General features: G+C 45.2%; 1 protein-coding gene across 1 annotated transcript in view; it reads right to left on the bottom strand.

Moving 5' to 3' along the window:
• The window catches only part of DDX10 (DEAD-box helicase 10), a 359,790-nt gene that overhangs the window by 250,916 nt on the left and 92,398 nt on the right, over positions 1 to 16,476 (bottom strand). The window contains exon 13 of the mRNA XM_074981972.1: positions 12,138 to 12,582. Coding sequence (XP_074838073.1) covers positions 12,138 to 12,582 — 445 coding nt within the window. The remainder of the gene's footprint in view (positions 1 to 12,137; positions 12,583 to 16,476) is intronic.

The following is a 16,476-nucleotide window of genomic DNA, read 5'->3' as shown; positions in this document are numbered from 1 at the left end:
ATATGCCCTTATCTTGAATAATGTGTACAGATGTGGTCACCTAATCTCAAATATACCTTGGTATTGGAAAACGTTCAGAAAAGGGAAACAAAGATGATTATGGTGTAATGGCTGCCATATGAGGCACGTTTAAGACAACTAGGACTTTTCAGCCTAGAAAAGAGGAGGCTCGGGGGGCGGGGAATATGATGGAGTTCTATAAAACTGTGATTGGTGTAGAGAAAGTGAATAAGAAGAAGTTATTTTACGTGTTATCATAGAACAAGAACTATGAGCCACCAAATGAAATTAATAGATAACAGGTATAAAACAAAAGGAAATATTTCTTCATGCATTGTACAGTCAACCTGTGGAACTCCTTGCCAAAAGATGTTTTTAATGCCAGGATTTTATCAGGGTTCAAAAAAAAAGAACTCAGTACATTCATGGAGGTTAGTTCTACCAATGGCTATTAGCCAGGATGAGTAGGAATGACAACCCTAGCCTCTGTTTGTCAAAGCTGGAAATGGATGATGGGAGGGAACCACCTGTTCTGTTCATTCCCTCTGGGACACCTGGCATTGGTCACTGATGTGAGACCAGATACTGGGCTAACTGGACCTTTGGTCTGACACAGTATGAGTGTTCTTACCTGGTTTCAACACAAGCAGCACAGCAGAGGACTGCTGACCCTAGCACTGAATCAGGAGGCCATAGGCCCAACCTACCTGGCATCGCTGCCCACCCAAGATGATGTGATGGCTTAAATGTTGGACATTTGTCTTGTTTGCTGTTGCCCAAACATTCTCCCCTTCCTCCCTCCCCCCAGGAACGAGTAAACGGGACAAATGCAAAATTTTGTCCAAAAATTAAAAAAAATTGCAGGGTCCTTAAAAAGCTTCTGGGCAGAACAGGTTATACAGTCACCCTAATGCTCATATGCTAATTTTCCTACTGACTCCTATCTCATTCCCTGCATCTGCTGGACAGTAATCGCTTAATGGGCTGCTATTCGGTATTGTTTTTTCCTCATTGAACAATGTGACACCCCAGGTTGTATTTAGTGCACACTATGTAAAACCCGTTCTGCAGACAGAACTGTGCATTTTCCTGTGATAATGCATCACTACTGTACAAATTTATTTTCACAACACCCTTGTGAGAACGAGGCTTCATTATCTCCATTTTGCGGATGGGGAACTGAGGTTCAGAGACTGAAGAAGTCGACAGTATCCACAAACTTTGGTGCTCAATTCAAGCCACATAAGACCTGACTTTTCAGAATATTTAAAATAAAGGTACATCTACTCTGCCAGCACTGCAGTGGCACATCTGCAGCTATGCCTCTGTAGCACTGGCAATTACAAGTAAAGGGATTTTCCCATCACTGCAGTAAATCCACCTAAATTGAGGGAAGCTGGGCAGGGGGGTGTTAAATCAACATAAATAGTGCCCAGGGAACAATATTTTTCACAGGCATGAGTGGTCTAGCTAGATCAATTTAAGATTTAGGTATGAGCTTTATATAGTACTTTAAGCGTTCATACCACAACTCCCATCGACTTCAGTTGCTGACAGTGCTCAGCGCTACAACAAATGAAACCCTACAGTAGCTATTTGTGCACCCAGAAAATGAGCAATGCACTAACGACCCATAATGTTTTGTTTAAATGATTTGCCCAGCATCACGTAAGAACTCCATGGCACAGGCAGGGATAAACTCCATCTGTCCAAAGCACCATTTAACTGCCTTGAACATGAAGCCATCCATTCTTCTCCTGCATCCCCTGCCGTGTTTACTACACACCTTCCAATTTCTGCAACATATAAATCAGACAGTCTGATTCATCCTCAATGCAAGTATGTCCTCTGCACCATATAAGGCCTTGAAGAAAAAAACAAAAATGTAAAAAACTGTAATTAAAGAATTACTGATTGTGAGGCAGAAGGCAATATTTTTCTTGTCCTTGTGAGCATTAAAAACTTTGTTTTGACAAAGTCACTGAAGAAATATGAGACCAACAATCTCTCTGTAACAGGGAAGCTTAAGAAAAGACAATACATCATGAGTTTGCTGGAAGAATTTATGTGAGATTGGTGCTCCACTTCCTATATAATGCTGACAAGTTTGTCAGGCTAAAACTCCTATCACGCAATACAAGAAATTTTATAGTCCTTGTTTCAACAACACTTGTAACTCAAAACGTAACATCAAAATTCTAGCTATTTTTCCTCTTTGGTTTAATACTATGCAAACTGGGATATTAAACAAATCTGCTCATCATAAAAATTATATACATGCTTCCAAAATCCCTAGAATTCTGCTATTTTAAGGTAAGTAACTTCACATAAAAATTCCAACATAAAGCAAACAAGACCAAAAAATCTGACAAATTACTGTAATCATTACTCTATATAATTATAATATCTATGAAATGGACTCACAAAAAAGCAAACCAAAGATGTGTTGTGATTGAATCCTTCCATACAATTTCTATGGCACACATTTCTAGATTAAAGAACAAAGTAAGTCTTCTACTGAAAAATTTAAGAAACCATTACATTAAAATGTTGAGCCCCAGACTGACAATTTTCCTTGGTAGCCTACTATAAACAGTGTATTGCTATATAGACCATTCAACATTAACTGCACAGGTTAAATAAATGTGCTTTGTGCCTCTATATTAACAAATACACATACAGGCTGAACCTCTCTAATACAGCAACATCTGTAGTCTGGGATAATTTTATTTAGCCAAAGCCCACTTACCATGGGTGTGGTCAAGCTTCCTGCAGTCCCATAAAGTTTGTTTTGCTACCAACATTCCTGGCTTTCAGTGTTCTTGCTCTAATTTACCCCTAAATTTCTTTTAAGAGCTCAGCAAGCAGTGGAAATGTTGGTAATACTGCTAGACAACACTGACTTCCTGAGATTTAGGAAATTCTCTCATTCGGCATCAGAGGCCTGTTCAACCTGTACTAGGAAGTATTTCAATGGATTTTTTTTAATCAAATAATTAAAATCTCACATTTCAGAAATGTTATGCTTTAATTTTTAAGAGTACAGTGATTCATATGCATAACTATACATCACAAACTTGCGTACACATGGAGCTCATGCCATTTCCAGCTGTTCAGCAAATCAAACCATGTAATGTCATCCTTCAAGGCACATCATTCATCTTAATGACTTCATTGATCAAAATTCTATCTTCATGTTTCAAGATAACTAGATCTTCAACCAGGCTGGATTTAGGAAAAAATAGGCAATAGCTTCCTTGTAACTGCCTACTGAGAGATTTAATCTCACCAAACACAGACATTTATTGGAGGGAGAGCAAAGCTGTTTCACCGAATAAGTGTCATCAACTGGGCATTTGCAGCATGAGTATCTTGACTGGTGGTTTCTGACCAGAAATATATTGTAGGTACATTTTCTTGAAGCTCAGCAACCTTCCAGATAATATTGTCTAGCAGCATTGCAGGCTCTTAGAGGATATTTAGCAATGAATTAGAGCTAAATAACAGCACAGAACACTGAGAGCCAGGACTAATGGCTGAATGTAAACAAACTTTATGGGACCTCAGGAAAGCTGGGCCACACCCATGACAGACAGACATCTGACTGACTAAAATCATATCAGACCAGAGAGTGCTGGACTAGAGAAGTTCAACCTGTCCACACATTCAAGGGTACCTACTGGCCTTCATGCCACATACAACTATGGCACAATATTCACTGTTCTACAGAAAGCAAATATTTGTGTCGGCCCCTTCTGACACTGGAGCTGGCCTCTGCAGCACTTTACAGGCAAAAACAAACCGAGGTAACTGTGTTAGTCTGTATTCTATCAAAACAAACCAGCAGTCATGTAGCACTTCACAGACTAACAAAATAACTTATTAGGTGATGAGCTTTTGTGGGACAGATCCACTTCTTCCAGATCCATAGCCTTACCAGAATAGACTGAATATATAAAGCACAGAAGTCCAAATACTTATAACAATATAATAATTGTTTAATAATTCATAAATTATTTAGTTAGTCTTTAAAGTGCTACATGACTGCTTTTTTATTTAGGCAAAAAGACAGGTTACTCACCGTAGTAACGGTGGTTCTTCGCGATGTGTCCCCGTGGGTGCTCCACAATAGGTGTCGGGCTCGCCCGGCACCGCAGATCGGATCTTCCAAGCAGTTTCTGCTGGACCGCGCATGCGCCGGTGCACGCCGCTCCCTTGCACGCTCCTGGCCACGTGCGCGATCCGGTCCCCACCAGTTCCTTGACCAACCGCCTCGGATGCTCCTGCAAAACACTAACAGAGATCCGAAGCGGGGAGGATGGGCGGGTAGTGGAACACCCACGGGGACACATCTCGAAGAACCACCGTTACTACGGTGAGTAACCTGTCTTTCTTCTTCGAGTGTCCCCGTGGGTGCTCCACAATAGGTGACTACCCAGCAGTAACCCAAGATAGGAGGTGGGTAATCAGATTATGTGCAGCTTGTCCCCGAGAGGACCGCTGTCGAGAGACGAGTATCCTCTTGGAATACCCTGTGAAGGGCGTAATCTTTGGCGAAGGTGTCATAGGATGACCAGGTCGCCGCTCTGCAAATGTCTTTTAGCGCAACACCCTTGAAAAAGGCTGTTGATGCCGCCACCACCCTAGTGGAATGAGCCCTGGGAGTGGCCAATAAAGGAGTCTTTTTGAGTTCATAGCACATTTTTATGCAGGATACGATGTGCTTCGAGATTCTCTGTGAAGAGAGACCTTCTCCTTTTGATTTGGGAGCGAGAGAGACTAGGAGTCTATCCGTTTTCCGGAAGGACTTGGTCCTGTCTACATAGAAGGCTAGTGCCCTCCTCACGTCCAGGAGGTGTAGGCGCGCCTCTTTGTTAGAGTTGTGAGGCTTTGGATAAAACGAGGGTAAAACAATAGGTTCGTTAATGTGAAACTCAGAAGAAACCTTGGGAACAAAGGCTGGATGCAGCCGTATGGTTACCACCTCCTTGGAAAAAACAGTGCAGAGTGGCGTTGCCATAAATGCCGCAAGCTCGCTCACCCTGCGAGCTGACGTAATTGCAAGAAGAAAGGTCGTCTTTATCGTAAGGAGGCGGAGGGAAACCGTGGCCAAGGGCTCGAACGGTGGTCCCGTTAGCGCGTTAAGCACCAGGTCCAAGTTCCACGAAGGTGGAAGCGGTTTCCGAGGGGGGTATAGGTTTACCAACCCTTTGAGGAACCTGGTAACCATGGGATGGGCAAACACCGTGTGCCCTTCCTCCTCGTGTCTGAACGCCGAAATGGCGGCAAGGTGGACCTTTAACGAGGATAGTGAGAGTCCTCCTCTCTTGAGGTCCAGTAAATACTCTAATATGACAGGTATAGGCACCGAAACGGGGGCGAGCTGTTTGGTAGAACACCAAGCCGTGAAGCGAGTCCATTTCTGCTTGTAGGTCTTCCTGGTGGAAGTCCTCCTGCTACTTTCTAGGACTTGCTGCACTTCCTCTGTGCATGTGCTCTCTAGGGAGCTGAGCCATGGATTAACCACGCTTGTAGTCGCAGGCCTTGGGGGTGCAGATGCACTATGGACCCCTGGGCTTGCGTGAGCAGATCCGGCGCCACCGGAAGAGGCGTCGGTGGACGGTGCGACATGCGCAGGAGTAGGGGGAACCATTGCTGTCGATCCCACGTTGGGACTATCAGGATCATTCGGGCTCCTTCCCTCCTGGCTTTCTGCAAGACTTTGTGGATCAGCACTGTGGGAGGAAAAGCGTAAAGCAGGGGGCCCCCCCACGAGATCGCGAACGCGTCCCCCAGGGACCCCCATCCCAGTCCTGCCCTGGAGCAGAGTCGTGGGCACTTCTTGTTGTGTTGAGTGGCAAACAGGTCTATCTGGGGAAAACCCCATGCGTGGAAAATCGGTCGTAGCAGATCGGGATGGATCTGCCACTAGTGCGTGAGTGCAAAACGCCTGCTCAGCTGGTCTGCCTTCACATTGAGAGTGCCTGGTAAGTACGAGGCTGTCAAGGTTATATTGTTGGCGATGCACCAGTTCCACAACCGGACTGCTTCCGCACATAAGGCACGGGACCGAGCTCCTCCTTGCCGATTTATATAAAACATGGTGGAGGTATTCTCTGTACTGATCCCGACTACTTTGCCTTGTACATGGTCTCGAAAGCGTTTGCAGGCGTTGAACACTGCTCTGAGCTCCAGTATATTTATGTGCAGTGACTGCTCCGTGGAGGACCACAGCCCTTGAGTCACCTCTTTTCCTTGCAGTTGCTCCGGCACTCTTTCCACTGCCCCTATGAGCATGAGATGGTCTACCTCCTGCTTGAGCCTCGCTACGTGGGGGGCCTCCTGGAGGTGGGGCCTGGGTGGAGGTCGTGGTGGTGGGAGCGACTGGAAGGGGATGGCGTACCCCGTGGCTATGATCTCCAGCACCCATTTGTCTGTGGTGATCCTTTGCCACTGGTCGTAGAATGGTCGGAGGCGATGGTGGAATAGCCGCTTCGGATGACCTTGTGCGATGGTAGTGATGGCGCAGCCCTGGATCTGTGTGTCAAACTTGTGGCCTTTGGCCCTGCCCCGAGAACGCACGGCTCTGTTGTGAACGTCGCCTGGGAGTTCTGTACTGCTGGTGCTGTTGATGTCGCCCTTGCTCGTAACCCCTGTGGTACTGGGGGCGCTGTTGCTGGTACTGGTACCGTCTTTGTTGAGGGTAGTACTTTTTCTTTCTGTATGGACGGATGTAAATCCCCAGGGTCCTAAGTGTGGCTCTTGAATCTTCACTGGAATGAAGGACCGAGTCAGTTGATTCAGCAAACAGCTTCTGCGAGTCGAAGGGAAGATCGACTATCTTTGCCTGCAGGTCCCTCGGTATACCCGAAGTCTGGAGCCAGGACTCCCTTCGCATCACCACTGCCGTAGCTGTGGAACGTGCTGCTGTGTCCACAACATCCAGGGCGATCTGAACTCCCGTCCTCGAGGCCACGTAGCCTTCTTGCACGATGGCCTTGAGCACCGGTTTCTTGTCCTCTGGAAGCGAGTCCATGAGGGAGGTTAACCTAGTATAGTTGTCGAAATTATGATTCGCTAAATGCGCTGCGTAATTTGCCATTCGCAACAGTAGAGTGGTGGAGGAGTAGACCTTTCTGCCGAACAGCTCTAGCTTCTTGGCATCTTTGTCTGTTCCCCCTGTCCTGAATTGAGATGTCTTTGATCTTTGTTGCGACGACTCCACCACCAAGGAATTTGGTGGTGGGTGGCTGAACAGGAACTCCATGCCCTTCGGCGGCACGAAGTATTTCTTATCCGCTTTCTTGTGGACAGGCGGAATAGTCGCAGGGGTCTGCCATATCTTAGTGGCAGACTCCAAGATCGCTTCATCAAGCGGTATTGCTATTTTGGAGGAGGCCGGAGGTCTCAGATTTTTGAGGAGCTTATGGTGTTTCTCTTGCACCTCTGCTGTCTGGATGCCTTGCGTGAAGGCCACCCTCTTAAACAGCTCTTGAAACTGTTTGAGATCGTCCGGAGGATGGACGTCCCCCGGGGCCGTAGCCTCGTCCAGGGAGGAGAGCGAGGAACCACTGGGGTACGCCTCTCTGGACCCTTCCGGTTCCTGTTGGTGATGGTACACCCTCTCGCTAGAGGCTTGCGAGGGAAAATCTCGGGGTTCCATAACCAGTCCCCCCTGAGATACTTGAGTCTCTGTCCCCGTTCGCGATTGCCCTCGGGGATACGAGATCGTCTGTGGGGATCTTTCCCTGGTAGATTGCCGGTGGTGTCTATGCCCCGTGTGATAGGGGCGACCATGGCAGTAGAGGCACTGTTCTTGGGAAGGTGACCTAGACCACTCCCTTGGTGCATACCCTCTGCGTCTGGGGGAGCGAGATCGTCGAGAGATCTGGGACACTGGAGAGAGCGATTTTGGATAGTATTCCAGTGGCTCAAACCCCAGGAAGGGTGAAGGTGGTCCCAGCCAGGGCAAGGCTGGTTGTAAAAATGGAGACGGGGGCTCCGGGTAGGCTAGGGGGGACCCCTGCCTTCTGGTTGGAGTCTGCAGCATAAGCGGAGGGCTGAAAGAAAGCAACTCCGCAGCCCTGTCTGGAGAGGGGCTGCGGTGCCTCGTTTTGCGTGCAGCCTTCCCCCTCCCTTGAGGAGGTAACTCCGCCCCCTGGCGTGTAGGGGATCTCTGCCCCGTCCGCGCCGTGCTCAGCACGCTCATGGGCGGTGCCCTCCGGTGCCTGCAGGCTGCATGCCTGCGCGCTCTGCACCGCCGGTTCCCCGGGGTCGGTGCCGCTGCTTGCGGTGCCGCCGGTACCGGCGCTTGTTTAGCCGCCGCCCTGCCTGTGGTGCAGGGTGGCTGTTTGATTATCGGAGGCTGAGCCGCTTCCACGTGGCTCTCCGTGCTGCCGCCGATCAGCTGTTGCTGCGGCTGGGGGCTGTGCGCTCCTCCCGTCCCGCTCGCTGTTGCTGCCGGCAGGGATCGGGCTGGGGAGGCTTTCCTCCATTTTTGCGCTGATGGGGTGAGGGAGGCGGCTTTCCTTTTATGGGCCCCGGAGGGTCCCTCCTGCTGCGGCCGCTCCGGCACATCTGGCTGGAGGGCCTTGTCGAAGAGCAACATTTTAAGCCGCATCTCCCTGTCCTTCCTTGCTCTGGCTGTTAGTTTTGCACAGAAGGAGCATTTCTGCGTGACATGGGACTCCCCCAGGCACCTTATGCATAGACTGTGCCCATCAGACGCTGGCATTGCCTCTCGGCAGGACTCACATTTCTTAAATCCTGAAGAGGACATTGTTGGTGAGTCTTTCAGTTGTTAACGGGTACTTAGCACCTTCTCTGTGCTGTTTTTCCCCTTCTCCGATGGCCTGCCACGGCAGGAGGGCTGATGGCCCTAGGCTCCTGGCCTCCGGTGTTCCGCTTGTTACTGGGACTGGACTGAATGCCGTCCCGCTTGTTGTTTCTTTTTTTTTTTTTTTTTTGGAAAAATAACAACTGGCTAACTTGCAGTAGCCTAAGAATTTAAAAACTTTAAAGAAAAAACAGTTAAAACCATTGAATACGCTAACTTGGCCTTAGCCTAGTTCGGATTCCGTCTGCAGCCGACGGCGGTTAAGAGGAACTGGCAGGGACCAGATCGCGCACGTGGCCAGGAGCGCGCAAGGGAGCAGCGCGTGCTGGCGCATGCGCAGTCCGGCAGAAACTGCTTGGAGATCCGATCTGCGGCGCCAGGCGAGCCCGACACCTATTGTGGAGCACCCACGGGGACACTCGAAGAAGAAATAAAAGTTTCTTCCCCACAGGGTCTCCCATTAGCAGGCTGTAGCTGCACAAAGCAGTTACTGGCCGGGAGAAAACTCCTTACCTGCCCTAAGTACAGAAGTCTGTTTTATCAGCCTTAAGTCTCCAAAAACAGAGAGAATACCATCTTCTCCCCCTGCCTAGCTGTAATACATTGTTGATAAACAAATGTCATGAAAGATCAGTAAACTTGTTTGAAACAAAAACCTAAAGATTAAAATTCTCAACATTGCAAATTTAAACGTTTCCTATGTGTATGGAATGTGAAAAAGGTATTCCTTCTAAAGAGGTGAAAAGGTCCTCTACGATAAAAAATAAAACTTAGTTTTCACTTTACATAAACATTACTAATTCTACCCCCGATGTCAGAAGTATCACATTTAGACATTACTTTTAACCAACAATCAGGTAGTACTCCCTTCACAGCCCACGTGCAAAATCTAAGCCGCTAGAGAAAGCGTGCATTATGATGGAATTGCTATCTTAAGAGGCATTTTCTATCCACTTTTCCCCATCTCACCTTCCAGGTATTTATGTTACCTATATGCAATACTTACAGACAAATGAAAGTAAGATTTTAAAAGAGTTCTCTTCACAGAGGGCAACATTTTAAACTATAAATCATTAAAAAGCTGTTCAAACACAAAACTCAAAATTCAATTAATAGAAATGCTTGAGGACAAGCCACAAGGCATATTTCCAGGTTTCATGTACGACTGCTCACAAATGATGTGGGTCTCTTCCACCCTAATGTGAGACTTAAAAATCTGCAAACAATTAAAACCAAGATATCAACCCTGAACAAAGAAAATATCCTGAATATCCTGTCTTGCTTGAGCTTACATACACTGATTTACAAATCTTTAACACAAAATGTCTGTCTCCTTAATCACTAATACTTTTCAGAACATTTCTGAATGCCTTTTTAAAAACAGGAGTGTCATTTTAAAAATGGGAGTGTCATGCCAAATGTCAAACATACCCTTCAAAACTACCTCCTATTACAATGACTATATAAATATTTATATCTGCCTAAGCATGCAACATTATCCTGGAAGCAAGTTAGAAAATTGGCACAATTCCTGATCAACATGAACAGATCTCTCACATCAACTACAGAAAACTTTTGTTTAAACATGGCGATTCCTTTCCAGGAGTACTGAGACAAATATAACACTGGGAATGCTGAGAGCCACTGAATGAAGGCATAAACCATATTACTACAAACAGAATATATTATCATTTCTGATTTGTGTGTGTCAGTACATGCTTTCTTCACATTGCATTTGCTCTAGAATTCAAAACATTTTCGTAGATACCAAAGAAGCAGAACACACTATCAAGGAAAACCCTGGCGATGGAGGGGATTGCCCAGAGGCAGGCTGAGGCTGCTCTGACAGGCCCTCCAGAGATGCACACTGACAAGAAACTAAATAGCGTACAGTCTTGTCTCAGCCTCACTCCATTATTACCCATCAACATTTCTGAGGTATATAAACGTCTCTGGCTACTTTTTCCTAATAACTCTGAAGGAGATGGGGGGGTAGGCAAGGAAATATTGCACTCAAGCCTACAAGCTGGATGATGCCAGTCCACATGCCGCCTGAGGCTTCCGACAGAGAAACAAAGCTAGTGATAGCTGTTCAATACATGTATCCTGTTTATGCCATTAGTGGACAGTAACAAGACATATCATGTATCAGAAGAGGGAATACAATCAAAAAGATTTCCATAGAAGTTCAGTGCTGGAACACAAAGCTAATACTGTCCAACTGCCCAGAATTTCAAACCAATGTGACATATCACTTATCAAAAAGCCTGTTTTCTAAATAATTGAAAAGATGCTGAAAATTGTTTCACGCTTTTTAATGTATTTCAACAGGCATGTTAATTTAATTGGAGAGTGTAAACTTAAAACAAACACTTTCCACTTTGCATGAAAATAAATATTCAATGAAAGAGTTAGAAAAATAAAAACTAATTTTGCTTACTAGAAAGAGCTATTTATAAATATATCTAAATAAAAGAGACACCCACCCTCACCAAGCCACCCTGAAATGGACTGTCATTTAACTTTAGCTTTCTGCTGGTGAAAGATACATTATCAAGAAACATTTTTAATAGAAGCATTTTGCATACATATAACTATACTTAGACTGTATTTCAAAAATACTACTTTTGTCAGCATATCAGGCAAAGAGGGAGACTGAGGTGTTAAGCCACCTATACTTGCCAAAGAAATGAAAGAGCTAGATGAACACTTTTAATAAACCTTTATAACTGTTTTACAGGAAGCGTTCTCTTAGTTATTGGCTTAGCTCCCAATAGCAAAGGTCTCATTAAAAGTAAAATTCATGGTGTGAAGGATACATTATTGTAAAGAACATTCATAATGATTTGTATTATGAAGTGTTGCATAATGAATTACAATGAGATTTCCAGCTCTATAAACTGTAAAACCTCATCAATTTAGTTCAAGTTATGACTGCAGCTCCTTTTGAGAAAGTACAAGACAATTGATAAGTGTAAAGACTTAAAACTGTCAAATTTTTCAGGTATCTAAGTTATGAATAGTACAATGCAGGTAACAGAATGTAGGCCACCCAGAAGGTAGAACACTGTTCATTCTTATACATGTGCATGCACACACATGCACAAAATTAATATGCAATAGTAATATAAATCATGTAATTTCAATTAGGGCCAATTCTATCCTGCAAGTCATGTAGGCAACTCATTCAATAACAAATGAGCATTGTTTGGGGCCAAATTTTAACCTTCTTCTATCCATTCATGCAGGTTGCTTTAACCTAAAATGAGATTCATGGAGGTTCACACCAAAACAAACTCACCACTGCTGTATGATCTTTAGTTTCCAAGCCAAACACATTCTGTCGTTTCACCGTCAGCAAATCAAGATCTCTGAAGTCATCATCATCATCATCTTCAAAGAAATTAATGGATTCTTCTTCTGGATTCTTGTTTATCGAAGGAACTTCTTCCTCTTCAGAAAGTTCCTCTGACTCAATGCCCTCTTTGTCAATGGGTTTGTGGCAGAGTTTCTCTCTCTCTGGTTCTTTTTCCCTGCCTCCTTTCATTCTTTGAACAGTAGATCTCTTTTCATTAATACGAGTTCTGCTTTCCTCCACCTCTTCGCTGCTGACTAAGAGGCATGCATCTTCACACTGCCCTGTTCCCTTCAGGTGGCTTTCTCCTTCCAAGGACTTATTCACAGACACTTGTTTCTGAGCTTTCTGAAGAAATCTGACCCGAGGTGCTACAGCAAGGCCAAGGGAGCTAAAGTGAGGGATTAAAAATAATAAAAAAAATTAATCTGAAACTGAAACCCATTCTATTAAGTTAGAAGCACATGATTTTGATAAGGTTGAATGTATTTTGACTAGAGTTTATAGGAACTTTAATCTCCACCTTTTTTTTTTTTTAAATGTATACACACAACCGGAGAGTCCAACTGCTGCAAAACTGCAAGGCAATACATATGGGGGAAACAACTGGAACATAAGGAGCTAATTAGGAGGGCAAAGCTCAGAAAACAGTATCTCCAAAAGAAACCTGGAGTGACAGCGAATGGCAAATTCAATTACATCAACAATATAATGGCTATGTCTACACTAGCCCACACCTTTCAAAAGGGGATGATAAGACGACACTTCAGCAGATGCTAATGAGGCACAGTCATGAATATGCAGTGCCTCATTAGCATAATAGCAGCCATGGCAATTCAAAAGTGACACTTTCGAATCGCACACCACCCGTGTAGATGGGGGCCTTCCGAAAGCACCCCCCCCGTCTTCGAAAACCCCTTATTCCTAAAACCAAATAGGAATAAGGGGTTTTCGACAACTGGGGGGAGTCCTTTCAAGAGGCCCCCATCTACACAGGCAGCGTGTGATTCAAAAGCGGCACTTTCAAATCGCTATGGCCCCCATATGTTAATGAGGCGCTGCATATTCATAGCAGCGCCTCGTTAGCATCTGCCGAAGTGTCTTATAAGCATCCACCCTTTGAAAGGTGGGGGCTTGTGTAGACATAGTCATTATATTATAGATGTAATTGAATTTGCCATTTGCTGTCACTCCAGGTTTCTTTTGGAGATACTGTTTCCTGTGATGAGCTGGAACCAGCGCTCGCATGTGCTCCCAGGACAGAGCTGGAGAGGCTCACAATGCCTTCCTCAACTTCAAGCACCTCATTGTTTGATAGCAAGCCAACAAAGGGACACAGAAGGGAACAGAGAAAGCTCTGGAGGAAGAGGAGCAGACATTTTACACCTCTACCCAGAGAAGCTAGTAGAGCAAGCTACTCCATCCCCCACAAAAGCCAAGGAGGAACCCAAGTTGCAGCAGATACCATAATCTAAGACTGGTAAATTACAATGGACCCCCAATACAATTTCTCACCTCACTAGTGCCATGTGCCTGGTTAGGCCCAGTGGGCCTCTCTGCTCTACTTCAAAGTGGTCACTACAAGCTCAATATGAGTCAACTACAGTGTGATGCTGTTGCAAACAAAGACAACATCAGTTCCTAAGATGCATTCACCCGAGTGTTGTAAGCAAGCCACAAGAAGTAATTTTTCTACTTGCTCTGTGTTAATTAGACCTCAACTGGACTACTGTGTCCAGTTGTGAGCGCCACGTTTAGGAAAGATCTGACAAATTTGGGAAAGCCCAGAGCAACAAAAATTAAATGTCTAGAAAACTGTGAGGGAAGACTGAATAAATTGGATGTGTTATTCTGGAAAAAAGACAACCCCGGGGGGGCCACAGTATCAGCCTTCAAGTACCTAAAAGGTTGTTACAAAGGATAGGAAGAAAATTATTTTCCTTAGCCTCTGACGCTAAGCCAAGAAGCAATCGGATTTAACTGCAGCAAGAGCTGAGGCTGCAGGTGAGGGGGTTAAGCTGGACATTAGGAAAACCTTCCTGTCAGGGTGGTTAAACACTGGAATAAATTGCCTAGAGAGGTTGGGGACTCTCCATCAGTGTCTAACCTGAAGGAGAGGGAAGGCACTCAAGGCAGCTGGAAACAAATGTCTCCAGAACACTTTTCCTTGATCTGTCCTGGAGCATTATATTTTGCATTTCAGCCACCAGGATCCATGCAGAGGTTCCCCACTGAGTTTAAATGCTTTGCACTATAAGTCAGGTGGCTCCCACTCCTGATAAATGGCAAAATGTCTGTTACAACCAATGTTTCCTGTAAGCTGAGTGCTTGGGCAGCTGCCCAGGAGAGATTCAGTTGTCACCCAGCTGATTAGCAGAGCGTCCACAGCTGGCAGCATGTGTTTCTATTGGTGGTGCAGAGCCACACGTGTCTTGATGCACCTAAAATTTATTCCATCCAGGGATAGAACAAATTAAAGGAAACATTAGCCAAGACTCTCTGGCCATGAATTTTGGGTTCCTGGAGGGAACACTGTCAAAAAGGTGGTGTAGTTCTTGATATACCAGTACCATAAAGGTGACAGCATCTGTACGTAAATTTTGCAGAATACGGTAATTAAATTTTGAAATATATACTGTTTTGGAGACAAGGATAAGAGAAGAGAGACATTCCAGATATGAAAGGTTACAGCTCAGGCCAGGAGAAGGTAAGAAAGAACTAGTGAGGTTGTTGGTCTGCCCTACCCTTTATACCTTCAGTGTACAGCACAGGCACGGACCTACAGACACTGCTTGCTAAAACTCTCTAGGTGTATGAAGTTCATTTATGCCCAGAGGCAAGGCCCTACCAGATTCACAGTTCATTCTGGTCAATTCCACAGTCATAGGAATTTAAAAAAAAATTCACGATTTCAGGTATTTATACATGAAATGTCACAGAGCTGTGATTGCAGGGGTCCTGACTCAAAAGAGAGCTGTGATGAAAAGGGGAGAGGTGAGTCGCAAGGTTATTGAAGGAGGGGTGTAGTACTGCTACCCTTACTTCTCTGCTCCTGCTGGTAGCGGTGCTGCCTGCAGAGCTGGGCAGCAGGACAACTGGGGCTGCTGGCCACAAGCCCAGCTCTGAAGGCAGAGCCACCACCATTAGAAGAACAAAATAAAGATGACAGAGTATGGCATTGCTCCCTGTAAGTTGTGTGCTTGGGTGGCCACTCAGGAGAAATTCCAGTGCTGCCCAGCTGACTAGCAGATCACCCTCAGTAAAGTTTTGTGCTTCTAGGGGAGGTATGCATTCAAACATGCCTCAGTGCACATAAAATGTCTTCTGCACATGGATAGAAAATATAAAAAGGAACATTGATTGCTCCCCTTACACCTCCACTGCTGCCTGCAGAGCCCTCAGTTAGCTGCCAGCATTTTTCCAGCCACCCAGGTCTGATGTCAGTATTGCAGAATAAGGATGATGTGGCACAGGACTGCCACCCTTACTTCTGCACTGCAGCTAGCGGGGTGTCACCTTCACAGCTGGATGCCTGCCCAGCAGTTGTCACTCTTTGGCCACCCAACTCCGAAAGCAGCACAGAAGTAAGGGTGACCATACTGTGCCCCCCTAAATAACACTGAGGCTCCTCTTTGACTCTTTTGGGTCAGGACCCCAATATGAGAAACACTGGTCTCCCCCATGAAATCTGTATAGTATAGGGTAAAAAACACACAAAAGATGAGATTTCACAGAGGGAGAACAAATTTCATGGCACATGTTGCATTTTTCATTGCCATGAATTTGATGGGGTCTCACCCATAGTGGAATACACATGGGGACTAACTCTTGAGGAAAAACAGCTGCTTCACTGTCTTTCATCATCCATCACTCACTCACCCCACTGTTCTGTTTGAATCACTTTAAGTATCTTCTTAAAGACTTTCTTGCGCTCCTTACCAAAAGTGGTTTATCATTTTAGACATGTCAGTATATAATGATCCACCATCATGAACCCTTCACAACAGCATTGCCTAGTTTTGGGGCTCAAGAATCTAACCAATCAACATGTATAGTCAGACCCCTGAACTCCCAGCACGTAAGGAGTATAAAATAGCTAAAAGCACAAGGATTGCAAACTGTTGAGAAATGAGAGTTCCATTTTCCCAGTGTACACAGTATGTACTACAAGTCCCTAACTTCTCCCAACAAAAATACAACCCAACCAAAACTTTCTTTCTGTCAAATGATGAAAATTAATGAAAGTCCCTTGCCTTTTGGTCTTTAAGGTATTCAGTATGTATTG

The sequence above is a fragment of the Carettochelys insculpta genome, chromosome 1, assembly GCF_033958435.1.
Source record: "Carettochelys insculpta isolate YL-2023 chromosome 1, ASM3395843v1, whole genome shotgun sequence".
Classification (NCBI taxonomy): Eukaryota; Metazoa; Chordata; order Testudines; family Carettochelyidae; genus Carettochelys; species Carettochelys insculpta.
Note: the sequence above shows the minus strand (reverse complement) of the source record. Positions and strands in the feature narration are given on the sequence as shown.